At 44.6% G+C, this 17,180-nt stretch overlaps 1 protein-coding gene across 5 annotated transcripts in view; it reads right to left on the reverse strand.

Annotated features, from left to right (window-relative positions):
- The window catches only part of LOC137382698 (calcium/calmodulin-dependent protein kinase kinase 2-like), a 134,828-nt gene that overhangs the window by 19,883 nt on the left and 97,765 nt on the right, over positions 1 to 17,180 (reverse strand). For all 5 annotated transcript variants that reach the window (XR_010977261.1, XR_010977262.1, XM_068054989.1 and 2 more), the window contains 6 exons: positions 12,303 to 12,502; positions 11,556 to 11,609; positions 7,982 to 8,055; positions 7,652 to 7,739; positions 5,895 to 6,023; positions 5,026 to 5,126 (listed from right to left, as the gene is read on the reverse strand). Coding sequence is in view for 3 of the 5 variants with exons in the window: in XM_068054989.1 (XP_067911090.1) it covers positions 5,026 to 5,126; positions 5,895 to 6,023; positions 7,652 to 7,739; positions 7,982 to 8,055; positions 11,556 to 11,609; positions 12,303 to 12,502 (646 nt within the window). In the remaining 2 variants the exon portion in view is untranslated. The remainder of the gene's footprint in view (positions 1 to 5,025; positions 5,127 to 5,894; positions 6,024 to 7,651; positions 7,740 to 7,981; positions 8,056 to 11,555; positions 11,610 to 12,302; positions 12,503 to 17,180) is intronic.

Genomic DNA, 17,180 nt, shown 5'->3' on the forward strand with positions numbered 1-17,180 from the left:
CTGTTGCCTTCACGGTTCTGGGAACCACTTGTCCATAGATCACTGAAGGCAGCAGCACAGGTAGATAAGGTGGTTAGGAAGGCATATGGGATACTCATATTCTATGCCTCGGCTAATAAATGCAAGAGCAGGGAGGTTATGATGGAGCTGTATAAAATACTAGTTAGGTCACAGCTGGAGCACCGTGTACAGTTCTGGGCACCACACTATAGGAAGGATGTAATTGCACTGGAGAGGGTGCAAAGGAGATTCACCAGGTTGTTGCCTGGGCTGGAGCATTTCAGCTATGAAGAGAGAATGAAAAGGCTAGGGTTTTCCTTACAGCAGAGAAGGCTGAGGGGAGATATGATTGAGGTATACAAAATTATGAGGGGCATAGATGGGTTAGATAAGAAACTTTTTCCCTTAGCAGAGGGGTCAATAACCAGGGGGCATAGATTTAAGGTAAGGTGCAGGAGGTTTAGAGGGGATTGGAAGAAAAAATTTTTCACCCAGAGGGTGGCTGGAATAAGGAACGTACTGCCTGAAGAGGTGGTAGAGGCAGGAACCCTCACAACATTTACAAAGTATTTAGATGAACACTTGAAACACCATAGCATACAAGGCTACAGGCCAAGTGCTGGAAAATGGGATTAGAATAGTTAGGTGCTTGATGGCCGGCACAGACACGATGGGCCTGTTTCTGTGCTGTATAACTCTATGACTGTTCAAAAGGACTTCCAGCACGTCAATTGGGTTAACAACAGATTACCAGATTTGCTGATGTACCACCCTGGCAGTGGCAGCAGTCCCATTTAACAGGAATATGCTGTCCTTTCTCAGAATGACAGCATTCCTACTCCCATCCCTGCCACTTCATCAGTGCCCTTGCTGCCAGCCAGCTCAGACTGCAGTGGTTCAGGCTGAAATGGTACAGTGTGCAGCTGGGCCCTCTAGGCCCAGTGCTTGTTCAAGATTGCCCTCCAAGGCCTTCTGCAGTTTCCTCAATTGGAGCTCAGCAGCCTTCCACCTACTATGCTGCAGTCACTGGAAAAGTACCTTTATAGGAGCACTAGGAAAGGTAAAGGAACTTGGAAGACAGGCAATAAGGAAATGTACAAGGGTGATTAGTTTCATTTTTGATGCATTATTTATTGAGTGAGTTCATAAATTTGGGTTTTTCAATTTGCATTTGGTGGTGGTTTTTATTGCTGCATTTTCAGAAACAGGATGATATGATGGTCAATGGAAATGTAAGAAATGTGGGACTGTTGGTGAATGGGGAGGTGTATTTGAGGTTAGTGGTATCCCACATGAACAATCTTATCACGTAGAGCCCTGGTAGAAAGGTCCTGCCTATGTTGTAGCCTCCCCTTGCTCATTCTCCTCCATTTCCTCAGCTTCATGGCTGATAGTGGTGGCAAGGGCTGCTCCCTCAATGGCCAGATTCTACACTACTTAGAATACTAGTACTGCATAGCTCCTCCAGAGCAGTCCAGGCAGTGAAGCGTTGCTGGAGAAAGCTGATGGTGTGCTCCATTATGTTCCTTGTGGCAGTAGGACTCTCATCGTAGGCCTGCTGTGCGCATGTGCCTGTGTTCTGAGCTGGAGTTATGAGCCATGTCATTAGTAGATAATCCTAATCACCGAGTAACTGGCCTTTGACTTGCTATGGCGGATCAAGTAAGGTGGCACAGAGGACTGTGGCAGAATTAAGGAATAGTGACTGCATGATGTGCTGCCTGTGGTCTCCCTCCAGTCACATGCTGAATTTGTGGAATCCCTTTTTGTTGATGAATAGGGCTAAGTTCAGATAAGGAGCACATAAAGTGCAGGCAGTCAATGGCACTCTGCACATCACGGGGAAGCCCGCAATTCATAGAAAACCCCTTGCTTACTCCTCTTGTTTCGCTCTGGCAAGGGGAAATGAGATGAGTGTTCCTCATTGTATAAAGATCAGTGACATTCTTTATACTGCAGAGCATTGCAAACTGTCAGATGTTGCAAGGTATCTCCAGTAGCAGCCTGATAGCCACAGGTAATGTTGCCCTTGCCCTGCCTTGAGGCTATAGCTGCGGCTGCAGCATTTAACAGATTCCAATCTTGACTTCTTTTCCAAAGAGAAGACATCTCATACATTGGTCATTGCTCAAGCTGAAGTAAAATAATTGCTTCTTGAAGACCCTCTGTGGATATGGTTTTCTGTTGAGTACACTGCTGCTCCTCCTCCCTCTTCAGCAGCTTGTCCTGCTCTGCATTTCTTCTCTTCATTTTCAGTCATGTTCAATTCGCAAAGGAAGCCCTACCAGGCCACCCATGTCTGGAAGCGATATTTTAAATGACACAAAACGTACTGCAAGACTAGCCAGACCAGTCCCTGTAGAGTACTTAATTAAACTTTAGCCAAGTACAGAAAACCTTTAAAAACATGTATAATTGCACCAGCAGACAGAAGAAATAATCCAGGAACGAACTTGCAAATACTTCTTAATCCCTTGAAAGAGCACTGCTGAGGGATCTATTTATCATATTCAGCTGTGCGAGGTTAAGATAGGGCCTTGGTGGAAGTGCAGAGTTGCAAAATGGCAATGAGGGCTTCAATCAGCACACTAAAGCGCGCCATGATCTCTCCGCTCTGCATGCTGCCAGAGGTCATTAGGCACATGTGTGCAAAACCCTTAACCAAGATGCTGTCCTGCACACATGTAGCTGGAAGTAGCATGTGCATCTTGGACCCCATTTTTGAGTCTTAGTTGACGATTTAGCGCCGAAATAACAGGCGCGACACATCTCAATTTAACTCCCCAAACATTTTTAATTTGTCCATTGCTCCAAACCTGCAAGACCAAATATCGCACTTCCTTTGGGACTTAATGTAGCAAACTAATTACAAATCGATAAATTTCACTCAACTATTTGAGCTCAAGTGTCAGGCAACCATAATTTCTAGTCTGAGATACCAGGCTGTGACATCTTGTACATGCAGAACAGCAGCTGGTCTGCACAATGTAACAAAGCTGTAATACAAATTGAGGGACATTGGGCTGGATTTCAAAGCCCCGACCGTCAGGAATGGTGGCGGGGGGGGGGGGGGTGCGGGGTATGGGAAATGAAGATCGGTATGGCGGAGTCCTACCACCGGCCCAGACAACAGCAGACCCCGCACCAATCTCAGCGGCGGCAGCAAGGCCTCATTGCAGCCACACCGCTGCTTGGCAACGGGACCTGCATTAAAATATGTAAAAGCCTACTTACCATTCATCTTGCAGTGATTCTGCCATCATGTTGCCATCTTCATTCTTGCTGCCGACAATGCCGCGCCTTCGAATCCCCATTCAGGGAAACGTGGCACGCCTGTGGGGGTGCGAGGTGAGGAGGTTTTTTTTCTCTATGCTGGGTGGGGGAGGGGGGGCGAAAGAGTGGGGTTACAAGGCCTCGGATTGGTCGGGGGCTTGATGGGAAGGGGTAAAGGACAAAGGTGCCGAACATTGGGGGAAGGTCAAAGTTTCAAGATTGGAATTCCAGGGGGGAAAATGGCAGGAATGTTGTGCAATGCCAAGTTGGGGGGGGGGGGGGGGTGCTGGTGGGAGAATGCCTGGAAAGTTCACTGCATTTTATTTGAGCAAAACTTTCACTTAACTTGCCCATTAAATCTTAAATGTTCATTCAGGGCTATCAGCCCTTTAAAAATGGCACCAGCGCGTGTGCATTGCCACTGGACTCCTTTGCCGGCAACGGCTCGCTTGCCCGCTCCACATCATTTTTCGCCATGACAAGTGATTCAAAATCATGATGCTTTTTATATTATATGACAGGAGGATTCAAGAATTCATAATAAAAATGTTCAGCTATATCACATCATTTGACTACAGGACCAATGATACAGAAATGTTGTTACCATGTGGGAAGGATTTACATACAACCTTCGGTCCGTAGCATTTAAACAAAACATGCTTCCAAGCAGTAGCTACAAGCTCTTCCATAATTCCAATTAAGGTGCAACTGTCCTTTGTTGTACTAGCAGACCGTTCAAAAATATATTTTTCCAGTCACAAGTGTTCCTGTAGGTGCCTACTTTCAAACTTAATTTGCCGTTCATTTTAACCACTAACAGGATTTGGAAGTACAGAACTAATACAATATCTTTCCTCAAAATTAACCTCACCAAATTAATAAAAATAGAACTGCTGAAAGGTCATCAATCTAAAATTTAGCTGTTTCTCCACAGATGCTGCCAGATCTGCTGAGCATTTCCAGCATTTTTTGTTATTTCAGATTTTCAGCATCCACAGTATTTTGCTTTTGTTCCCCATCAAATTAGTTTTGTGTTTAGAAGAAGCATTTCATTATTTTCAAAATTATGAACTTCACCAGAAATATTTCTATTTTATGATCTGTTAACCAACGACATCCATGTGAAGCAACTGTACTTTATATTTGACTTGTATTTTAGAACACGACATAAAATGACTCAAGAAAACATGAAACACCAATTACGGAACTTCCGCTGTTTTCATCCAATTTGCCACACACAATTTATTACTGATTGGAAAACTCCATTTGGTTTAGTACTATATGTAAACCTACAGGGGCTCCTGTCAACAAAGCATATATCAAGTGTATATTGTTAGGAATTGAAGAATGAATCTTCCTATCAAAAGAACGCTGACTGATAATCTGGGATTTACTATCCCAGAGTATAATTTCTGTCACTCATGAGTACAATTCTTTTACCAGCCAAAGGCAATTAGGAATGGGCAATAAATGCTGGCCTTTCCACCAATGCTCACATCCCATGAAAAATAAATATAACACTGCACCTTCATTAAAAAGAACTTGCTGCCTTTAAAGTACTGAAGTTTAAAAAAAACTGTATAGATCAAGATTTTAAAAAACAATTGTCAAAGAAAATTAACCAAGCTTTTACATTGCCACCATAGTACCGCAAAATGTATTTACCTTAATGTTTCTAAAGATGTAAATCCATGCAAAACTTAGGAGAATGGCACCTTTTGTTTTTAAACATTAACACAGATATCTACTTACATAAGGAGGTTTCCTGATGCAAACAAAGATCGTTCCTCTCGCCTACTTCCCTCAAAAGGATTCCCAAAGGAACGTTTTCGAAGCATTGTTTTAACAAGAATCTGGTGAGAAAGCATCAATTTTGTAATGTCTTTATAAAATGAATGAAAACATCCATCTATACAATTCAGGCCCACCTGTTACATAAGAGACAATCTAGTTTAACAGTGACATTTGTAGTACTAAAGCAATACTATCAACCAATATCAATATGTGGATAAAGTTACCACAAAAAACTCTCAATTTAATGAAGTAATTTGGGGGAATTAGTGATCCATCTGTTCATTTAGTACAAATTTCGCCTTTAATTTCATCATATAACTGTGGAAACTATTAAGTCCTGTTTGAACCAATTACTGAGTGCTTGCAAGATCAAAAGAGACATGCTTTATTATTAAACTACAGAAATAAGATCTGAATTAATGTGTCCCAGTCTCACTAGGGATTTTGGTTGTCCCTGCAAAGTTTTATTTGGTCTATGTTTGGAATTGAAGCGAATTTAGACATATATTATCTATTGAGCAAACTCCAAGTGGCAATGAATATGACAGCTACTACCACATTTTGCATTTCTGACACCTTCCAGACTCCGCTTTAGTGGGCATACACTGAAGTGAAGAGTCCCTGCTGGCTCACTCCAGTACCTACTCAGCTGCATAAAGGTACCAGAGACTCAAGGCGATAGCATGTGACAATATCAGATATACTGGTAATCTATGGGAGGCCCTCAACAAGTATACATTATACCGACTCACTGAGAATGGTCAACATTCATTGGACATGTAGTGACTTATCTGCAGTGATCTATTAAAATTAATATAGTCTCTTACAACTGTTGCCAGGCTTGGAATATGTTTGACTGAATTCTCAACCTCCTCTTCAGTGACCTCAACAAGTATACAATTCTCATCCTCTGTAGGAAGTGCTTCAGCACCATGCCTCGTCACCCATGGATGTAACTACAAGTTAAAAGAACCAACCATGAAAGTAAGTTTTTCAGCATCATTTGAAATATTTACAATATTTACAATATTTCAATAACTACAAAACACAAGCAATAACTGGCTACTTTGATATTTGTGCAAATACATAATAGGAATAGTTTAGCTTTTTGCAACTGGATACACAATCTTTCACTTTGGCAATTTCCTATGAAATAGTGGGGTAATTTCAACCCCCAAAAACAATGAGTTTGGGGTCTGGGGAGAAGTTAAAATTTTTAAAAATTAAATCCTGTCTCCAAGTCTCCTCAAACCCATGCACTTCTGGTTTTAATGGAGGTGGGATAGCCAGTAACAGCTTTTAAGGAGGCTGCGTGCCTCCATTTTTATAAGCTTTTTACTTTTAACTAATATTGGCTGGGCCTCAGGAAACCCAGCAGGTAAAAGGAAATGAGAAAGGCTGATCCGTAAAGTAACTGCCTTGGCAGTACTACTGTGGGCCAGGAAAAATGGGAATGTTTCATCAGGTCCAACAAACTTACCTGCTTTACGCCATGATCGGCAACCACCACCCTGCCATGATCACCATTCTGCTCCCCAACAATCGCTTCCCCTGACCACCACTAGAAATCCCCTCCCCATCCCCGATCGCAATCTCTCGCTGCTTCCTAACCTGCTCTTTGCTTGGGTGCACCCTTGTGTCTTAGGCCTTCCCGGCCAGTAGGCAGTCAACCTGTTAATCAGCATGGCCTGTAAATATCGGGGCCAATATGTCAGCAATAACTTGTAAGAATACAAGTTCTTATTATCAAAACCATGACAATAAGTTATAGAAGAACAGGTACTAAATCCTTGCTTAATCTGTAGTTCAGAACATTTGCTTGCTTATATTTTACTGAACTGACCATCCACTTACAAGGACGAAAACTGCTTGTACTAGGAGTAAGGCTAATTTTTATCCCATGGCCTTTACCTTGCAGTTTTATTAGCCTGTGGCCATTGGGAAAAAGAATCAGCCAGTTTGTTTGGGGGAAGTACTTAGCAGAAGTGAAGTATTTTCCTGCAGTAAAACTGGAAGCTAAGTTAACACTCAAGATACTGCTTGGCAAGTAGGTCCATTACTGCTTTTCTGATCTTGGGACAATGCATAATAGAAAATGTTTGAGGGAGGAGCAATAAGATAACTAGAAAGTTTAGCTGTGTAAATTCTTCACAGTCCTGATATTGTCAAGCTAAAATGTCAACATTCATTCAATGAGACTAGTTTTTAAACAATTTATGTTCACCAAGAAATGGGTAGTGTTCCATGTCTTTAAATTAGAAATCATAACAACATATCCAGAGTTGAAATTACAAAATTATAATCTTGTCTTTTCCCCATCTGATATACCTCCACCTGCACCTAACCGGTTCCTATCCTGAAGATTGTGGACTTATGCTAGGATATGGTGCCATCTAATTCATTATTTGAAAATGACATTTTGATGCATTGAGTAAGGATTAAACATCTGACAGTTCAGAGACAAAAGGAAGCCAATGATTTCTTCCACTTTACATTCATCATATTACAATGCTTGCATGTGTGTAAATTACAAATAAGCCAACAACTTTGGAATGATTGCAGATGTAGCATTTCTTGGTCTTACCTTGATCTGTGAAACTGTAATTCTGGTTTCCGGGTTTTTATCTAACATTTTAGAAATGAGATCCTTCAGCTCTTCAGAGAGGTCTGGCCTAGCTCGCAAAATTAATAGACATTTAAAAATATTCAGCTAAGTAGTAGCAATGTTTCTCACATTAAATTAACTCATTCCTCCATCCCACAAAGAGTCTGTAATGCAGAATCACTGAATGAGAATAAAAAGTCTGATCAAAAGAAAAAAAACAAAATGACATACAAATGAAGTTGAGAAAAAACAAATGCATCAAAGCAGATCTAGACTGAAAAACACAGTATAAATATGCAAACTACTCACTGCTCAGGAAATTCCACTGGCTGGTTCTTAATTTTGTTATGCAGGCTTAATATTTGATCATCCATGAAGGGACACTATCATAAAAATGGAGCTTTATCAGTTTTATATGCTTCTAGTTTTTACAGGCTGCAAATGGTGACATGTCAGATAATTAAGAAATACTATACATAAACAAAAAAAGTATACAATGCAAAACTTCAAATAGTGAAGACATAACAGAGTAGTATTCTCAGGATTGTTACCGGTACCACGTGCTAGTGAGGCTAGAAACAGGGAGCGAGTGCAGCTGCACACGTGGCTACAGAACTGGTGCAGGAGGGAGGGATTCAGATATGTAGATCATTGGGATACTTTCTGGGGAAGGTGGGACCTGTACAAGGAGGACGGGTTGCATCTGAACTGGAGGGGCACCAATATCCTGGGCGGGAGGTTTGCTAGAGCTCTTCGGGAGGGTTTAAACTAGTTTGGCAGGGGGATGGGAACCGGAGCTACGGATCAGTGGATGGGGTAGCTGTTGAACAAGCAGATACTGAGTGCAGAGAGTCTGTGAGGAAGGTTAGACAGTTGACAGGGCAAAGTTGCAGCCTGTATGATGGGTTGAAGTGTGTCTATTTTAACGCAAGAAGTGTCAGGAATAAGGGTGATGAACTTAGAGCATGGATCAGTACTTGGAGCTACGATGTTGTGGCCATTACGGAGACATGGATATCACAGGGGCAGGAATGGATGTTGGATGTTCCAGGGTTTAGATGTTTCAAAAGGAATAGGGAGGGAGGTAAAAGAGGTGGGGGAGTGGCATTGCTAATCAGGGATAGTATCACAGCTGCAGAAAGGGAGGGTTTGTCTACTGAGTCATTATGGGTGGAAGTCAGAAACAGGAAAGGAGCAGCCACTTTGTTGGGAGTTTTCTATAGACCCCCCCAATAACAACAGAGACATGGAGGAACAGATTGGGAGGCAGATTTTGGAAAGGTGCAGAAGTAACAGGGTTGTTGTCATGGGTGACTTCAACTTCCCTAATATTGATTGGAACCTCCTTAGTGCAAATAGTTTGGATGGAGCAGTTTTTGTCAGGTGTGTCCAGGAAGGTTTCCTGACTCACTATGTAGATAAGCCGACTAGAGGGGAGACTACGTTGGACTTGGTGCTTGGCAACGAACCAAGCCAGGTGGCAGATCTATCGGTGGGAGAGCATTTCGGTGATAGTGATCACAACTCCCTGACATTTACTATAGTCATGGAGAGGGACAGGAGCAGACGGGATGGGAAACTATTTAATTGGGGGAGGGGGAATTACAATGCTATTAGGCAGGAACTGGGAGCATAAATTGGGAACAGATGTTCTCAGGGAAATGCACGACAGAAATGTGGAGGTTGTTTAGGGAGCACTTGCTGCGACTGCTGGATAGGTTTGTCCCGATGAGGCAGGGAAGGGATGGTAGGGTGAAGGAACCTTGGATGACAAGAGATGTGGAACAGCTAGTCAAGAGGAAGAAGGAAGCTTACTTAAGGTTGAAGAAGCAAGGATCAGACAGGGCTCTAGAGGGTTACAAGGTAGCCAGGAAGGAACTGAAGAATGGACTTAGGAGAGCTAGAAGGGGACATGAAAAAGTCTTGGCGGGCAGGATTAAGGAAAATCCCAAGGCGTTCTACACTTATGTGAGGAATAAGAGGATGGCCAGAGTGAGGGTAGGGCCGATCAGGGATAGCGGAGAGAACTTGTGCCTGGAGTCGGAGGAGGTAGGGGAGGTCCTAAATGAATACTTTGCTTCAGTATTCACTAGTGAGAGGGACCTGGTCGTTTGTGAGGACAGCGTGGAACAGGCTGATGTGCTCGAACAGGTTGAGGTTAAGAGGGAGGATGTGCTGGAAATTTTGAATGATATGAGGACAGATAAGTCCCCAGGGCCAGATGGGATATACCCAAGGATATTACGGGAAGTGAGAGAAGAGATTGCTACGCCTTTGGCGATGACCTTTGCGTCTTCACTGTCCACTGGAGTAGTACCGGATGATTGGAGGGTGGCAAATGTTGTTCCCTTGTTCAAGAAAGGGAATAGGGATAACCCTGGGAATTATAGACCAGTCAGTCTTACGTCGGTAGTGGGCAAATTATTGGAGAGGATTCTGAGAGACAGGATTTATGATTATTTGGAAAAGCATGGTTTGATTAGAGACAGTCAGCATGGCTTTGTAAGGGGCAGGTCATGCCTCACAAGCCTTATTGAATTCTTTGAAGATGTGACAAAACACATTGATGAAGGAAGAGCAGTGGATGTGGTGTATATGGATTTTAGCAAGGCGTTTGATAAGGTTCCCCATGGTAGGCTCATTCAGAAAGTAAGGAGGCATGGGATTCAGGGAAAGTTGGCTGTCTGGATACAAAATTGGCTGGCCCATAGAAGTCAGAGGGTGGTAGTAGATGGAAAGTATTCAGCATGGAGCTCGGTGACCAGTGGCGTTCCGCAAGGATCTGTTCTGGGACCTCTGCTCTTTGTGATTTTTATAAATGACTTGGATGAGGAAGTGGAAGGCTGGGTTAGTAAGTTTGCCGATGACACGAAGGTTGCTGGAGTTGTGGATAGTGTGGAAGGATGTTGTAGGTTGCAACGGGACATTGACAGGATGCAGAGCTGGGCTGAGAAGTGGCAGATGGAGTTCAACCTGGAAAAGTGTGAAGTGATTCATTTTGGAAGGTTGAATTTGAATGCGGAATACAGGCTAAAGACAGGATTCTTGGTAGTGTGGAGGAACAGAGGGATCTTGGGGTCCATGTCCACAGATCGCTCAAAGTTGCCACCCAAGTTGATAGGGTTGTTAAGAAGGCGTATGGTGTGTTGGCTTTCATTAACAGGGGGGATTGAGTTTAAGAGCCGCGAGGTTATGCTGCAGCTCTATAAGGCCCTGGTTCGACCACACTTGGAATATTGTGTTCAGTTCTGGTCGCCTCATTATAGGAAGGATGTGGAAGCTTTAGAGAAGGTGCAGAGGAGATTTACCAGGATGCTGCCTGGACTGGAGGGCATGTCTTATGAAGAAAGATTGAGGGAGCTAGGGCTTTTCTCATTGGAGCGAAGAAGGATGAGAGGTGACTTGATAGAGGGGTACAAGATGATGAGAGGCATAGATAGAGTGGATAGTCAGAGACTTTTTCCCAGGGTGGAAAGGGATATCACCAGGGGGCATAATTTTAAGGTGATTGGAGGAAGGTTTCAGGGAGATGTCAGAGGTAGGTTCTTTACACAGAGTGGTGGGTGCGTGGAATGCGCTGCCAGCGGTGGTGGTAGAAGCAGATACATTAGGGGCATTTAAGCGACTCTTGGATAGGTACATGGATGATAGTAGAATGAAGGGTAGGTAGTTAGTTTGATCTTAGAGTAGGTTAAAGGTGCGGCACAACATTGTGGGCCGAAGGGCCTGTACTGTGCTGTTCTATGTTCTATAACAAACGAGTACAACTGCACATTTTAATGGTTATAGGGATTACTAAAATAAAAAGTAGTGACATTATGCACCAGTAATAAAATGACTGCATTAAATGATGCAGCATTGACTTAGCATTTTTTATACTCACATGCCCCAAAACAAAGCAGTATAACGTGACACCCATCGCCCAAATATCCAAAGCCTAATCAGAGAAAGCATAATCAGATTCCAAAATGAAATGAATGTCAATATGTTACAGGCCTGAACCTAAAATTTGAAACTCTCCGTGTCCCAATCATTAACAGTCAAAAAACAGCTTGAAAAAGCACTCCATGTAAAAAGCAAACAATAAATATTCACATTTTGGGGTTCAGGGTCAGATTTAAAATTTGTTTGGTCCAAGAGGAAAATTTCACAGAAGCAAATTGCTCCCAACTTCGAACTTCTTTAAGTACTTTTTTTTTGCCTTTGCAGAGAATCCTCCCATCTTGCTGATTCGTCTCCATGACCATTAGTCTATCCCACAAAAGCAAGACCTGCACAAAATACCAATTTTCATTCTCCACTAAATAATGATTGGCATAACTTTTTCTTTTGATCCACCATGAGAATTTGATTTTAATTTTAAAAATTCTCCAACATAAAAATAATCAACACAAAGTGAAGGGATTAGCACTGAAATAGATTGGTCACAAATTGCAACTAGGGCATTAAAAAAAGGATAGAAAATCATCACACTTTCCACCAGAATAGGTTCAACTTCAGGACTCAAACTTAGTTCTAACACAACAGAATGAGATTTTGGATGGGCAATTGTAGAAATTTAAGAATCTCAGATAAAAGTGTATCCTAGGTTAATTAATAATTCTGTTGCAGATTACTCTTTTTTTTTTACCTTGCCATGAAAATTCTTCCTGGTTTCTGAAATGGTCTCTGGAGCCATGAATGCAGGTGTGCCCACACTGCTGGTCAGAAGAGCGTCATTTCCCTCAAACTGATTGCTAACCCCAAAGTCAGCTATTTTGATATGTCCATCTTCTCCAGCCAAGAGATTGGAAGGTTTAATGTCACGATGAATGATCTTTTGATAGTGCACTGCATACAGAACATATTTTGTTTGAAAAGATCAAAATAGATTTAATGTGACAGTAACCTAGCAGCGTCATAGAACAGGGCAGGAGGGATAAGGCTAACACTTCATTTCAAATACCTAGCACCAATCTCCTCTATTACAAATAAGAACAACTTGCACTAGTATATAACATCTTCGAAGTAATTAAACACCTCAAAATCCCCTGCAAAAGCAAAAATAGCTGGATGCTACACTTATAACTGTTAGATTTTCCTTCATTAACACTTGGGCTTCAGTGGAGATATCATCATAGCCTAGAAGCAGTAAAAACTCAATTATAATAGGTAGCGTTGATTTCTCCTAGCGATTCCCCACATGATGGCTGCAATTTTACCATTGAAAAACGGGAGTATTACGAGGCGTCCGAGACGTAAAATGGCGGTCGATGATGTCAGGTCGGGTTCCCAACATCATGACACACGAACGCCATTTTACGATGGTCGGACGGCGGGTGAGATTGAGGCGCCATTCGCTGTCCGCTTACAATCAATTAACGGGCAATGAAGGTCTTTAAAACACCAATTGACAGCTATTTTACGGTGGCTGTTGGATTTTACAGCCGTAAATCGAGTCGAGGAGCGTCTTGGGAACCCGGCAGGTTTAAAAGAGCGGCAGGCAGTGAATCGGTGCGAGTGTTGGAGGTACTGTTATGCTGGCTGGTTGTTCAATGTTATATCTTTGTGTGGATTTTAAAGTTTGTGCTACTTTCAGATTGTTCATCAGGGTTCATCTGAGTGTTACTAACTCCTGAGCAGGCCCCACAGGCACTGATTTATGGTTGAGAGGGAGGGGGTTGTGTGTGCCTTTACTCACAGCAGGCTGATAAGACCTGAAATAATAGCATTTGTGGAAAACAGCAGCAATGGGAATTGTGCACTCTGGAGAAGGCTCATCTAATGAGGATGACTATGTCCCAAGGAGGGACAGGAGGACAACTGGCCAGAAAAACATGCCAGCTGCTGGCCCAGTGCGGCCTCATAACGGAGGAGGGGGAGAAGCTGGTAGAGTGGCCCGGGTGCAAGTCAACGGTCAGGAGACGAACATACTCAGCAGATAGGGTCTACCGCCCACATTTGATCTTCCTGCAACTGTCAGAACGCCAGTGCCGAAGAAGACTGTGCCTGTCACGGGAGACTGTTACAGCTCTGGCAGAGATGCTGGCAGTGGAGGGTGCTTCAAACTGCGTGGGTGGCCATCCAATGCCGGTCGCACTGAAGGTAACAGTAGCACTGAATTTCTATGCATCAGGCTCATTCCAGGTTTCATCGGCAGATATGTGCAGAGTCTCCCAAGCATCACTGCATAAAAGTTGTTACTAAAGCCATTTTCAGGCCTGCCAACCATCTTATCAACTTCAAGACGGACCCTGCCAGTCAGGCTGAGAGCTCCAGAGGCTTCAGCACCATTGCTGGGTTCCCGATGGTCCAAAGCTTAATAGACTGTATGCATGTGGCCATTAGAGCACCTACAGGTTAATTCGGGACCTTCATTAATCGCAAGGGGTTCCACTCAATGACTGTTCAGCTCGTATGTGACCATCGTAAGGGAATCATGCAGGCGTGTGCACGTTACCCTGGGAGCAGCCACGATGCTTTCATTCTCCGGAACTCCCAGGTGCCAGCATTATTCAGTCCACCTGCAAGGATGGATACAGGGTTTATCCGCTGAAAACATGGCTGATGACTCTGGTGAAGAACCCAAGGAATGATGCAGAGGGACATTACAATGTGAGTCAGATTGTCACTCTGGTGGCTGCCTAACAGATTATAGGTCTTCTCAAAATGAGATTTAGGGGTCTTGATCGCTCAGGTGGAACCCTGCAGTACTCGCCATCAAGGGTCTCCAGAATTATTGACGTGTGCTGCGCCTTACATACCCTGGCGATGGAGAGGGGAGATTCCCTGGAGGATGAAGAAGGTCAGCGCGAGGCTTCCTCAGACGAGAATGGCAAAACGGATGAGGAAGAAGGGCTGCAGCCACCTGAACAGTGGGGAGATGGAGCTGAAGGTCAGGTGGAGTTGAGTGACCCAGGAGGCTCTAATACTCAGGCGTTTCTACTGTACAGAGCCCCATCAAACATAAACAGACATCGCAGTCTGAGAGGAGTCAATGACAGGAGCTGGAAGGGCAGAGGCACTCACCCTTGGGTGAAATCTGAACTGAACCATGGCACCATTCCACCAAACATCATCCAACACAAGTGTGGTACATCTCAAATAACCCTTCTCATGCAGTGCAACCATATCACTTACAACAGCAGCAATGATGTTTGACACGTAAAAATACCAAGTGAAAAGTTTAATAAGTTATACTGCATTGAAACATGAAAGAAATATTTACATATTGCACCAGTGACCCCGGAGTGCTGTTACTGTGATTTTTTGAAACGTTTGCGAGTGCTCACGTATGTGGATGATCCCTTGCCCCTAGCCACACCAGAGGCAGGTGGCTGATCAGGCTGCTGCATTGCTCTGGATGACTTTGGAGGGCGTCCTCTGCCTGCCTGAGGCCGTGCGGGCTGTGGCATGTCAAAGTTACCCTGAGAAGTCTCAGGAACACCCTCTGAGACCCTGGGAGTATGCAGTACTGAAGTCACTGGTAGAGGGGACAAGGAGCCGCAGGAGGCATCAGGAGCGCTGTGAGAGGACCTCCCATCTGAAATCTGCTGCCCCTGTGTCCTCCCGAGGCTCGATTGGTCCTCAGTGCTAACCTCAGAGGGATGAGCAGCCTCAAACTGTCGCATGCGCATCAGATTCTGTTCTCTGATGCTCTGGTCCAAGGAGGCCACTCCCGCTGTGAGGTTATGCATTGCATCCAAGATTGGCCTCTCCACTACAGTCACCAATTTGTCAATGGAGGAGGCCAGATGACAGAGAACGTGCGGCACTCAGGATGGACATCTCCAGTGTGAGTCATAGCACGCAAAGTCTCTGGTAACTCTGCCAGGTCTCCATGCACTGTACACTGCACTTGAAGCACCTCCTGCTAAATGGATGTTAGAGGCTTGTCATCAGCTTGGGGCTCTGCACTGGCCTGGCCTCCCATACTCCTCCGATTTTCAAAGGCATCGGCCGGTACTGCCTCTGGCAGCTGGCCCGGCAACTGTTGTGACCACAGTTCCGAGGAGACACGCATTCCAACAGAGGTGAATGTCTGAGCTGGCGCTTGGTGCAGTGAGAGGAGGTGATGCTGCACCCTCGGAGGTCCCCTCCTCATCCTCAGAGCTGGACGGATGAGTCCCGGACACGCTTCCTTGTCACTGCTGTGTTTCATCTGCAAGGAAAATCAGAATGATCAGCACTGCTGACTGGAGAACATGTTATAGGCTGCATTGTGGGCACATCTGTATAATTTCAAGTTTGGGAGCACCCTTATGTGCCTGAGACAATCGCGGCGCCACACGCCCCCAAACACCCCCTCCTCCACACCCACCCCTCAACTACATACTGGGGAACTCACTCTCCTGGCCAGGTGCGCCAACCATCAGCTACAGAACGTCCTCCGTCCTCCCCTGCCGCATTAATGCATCCTCCTCCGGTCTGCTCAGATATGCCAGGTTGGCCACACTGCCACCGGTCCAGCACCTCTCTCAGGCATTATGTGCCCTCTTCTCCTGTGTATACACAAAGGACTTAGTTACGACATAGATCATGCACTCACGCCGATTGGCTGAGTGCTGCATCTCAAACCAATGCCAGTGAAGTGCATGGATTGAACACATCTGGACCACTAAGCATCACAGATGTGCCCATCAAGCAGCCCAAAGCATGGCTTCAGCCAAGCACTGGACATGGATGGCTTCCACCTTGCAGCTTCATCATTCATTTACCCTCCCGTTTCACATAAAAGATGAGATGCATGCAGAATGCCCTTTACCCGGGCAGAGCGCATAAGATCATTGACCCGCTTGCGGCACTGGAGCCACGTCCTTCTGACAACGCCGCGGCTGCTGACCTCCTCTGCTACCACGCCTTCTTTGTAACATGGGAAGGCCTCCTTCGTCCGTTGGAGGGGAAGAGGAGCTCTCGCCTTGCCTCAGTCGCCTAAAGAAGGATCTGCAATGATTCCTCTGAGAAGCGGGGGGCCGTGCGGCTACTTCTCCCTTCCATTCCTGCACTTTATTTCCGGTGGGATTCTGATTTTTCTTATGTGTTGGCTTTGTGAGCATTTTCAGATCTTCTACGGTCCTTTCAGCATCAGACCTTGGTTATCCTTTTCATATGGTCAATGTCTCCTACCAACATCCTCCTTCCTGCTTCAGATAAGCCTTTATGAGCCACAGAGATTGCTGAAAGCCTTTTTAAATGGCTGTCAGCACACTCTTCTGGCTCTAGCCCCGCCCCCACTCAGCCTCCCACCCATGCCCTTTTCAGTCAGAAGTGCGCTGCGGGGCCGCTAATTGGCTGCCCCACACGTGATACCGGCGGCAACGCTTTGTGTAGCGGGAGCAAGTTCTTCACCAGTTCATCGGACTCTGAGCCACCAACAACGGTAAAATTCCGGCCGATGAGTTTCCAATCTTAGCATGCTGTAATGAGTATGTAATGTACTATTCCACATGGAGGGACAGTTATCTTGGACCACAATCATGCATTCTTAAAACTCAGTTACAGAGCAGCATCAGCAAGCATGAGCAGTTCA

This window comes from Heterodontus francisci, chromosome 23 (genome assembly GCF_036365525.1).
Source record: "Heterodontus francisci isolate sHetFra1 chromosome 23, sHetFra1.hap1, whole genome shotgun sequence".
NCBI lineage: Eukaryota > Metazoa > Chordata > Chondrichthyes > Heterodontiformes > Heterodontidae > Heterodontus > Heterodontus francisci.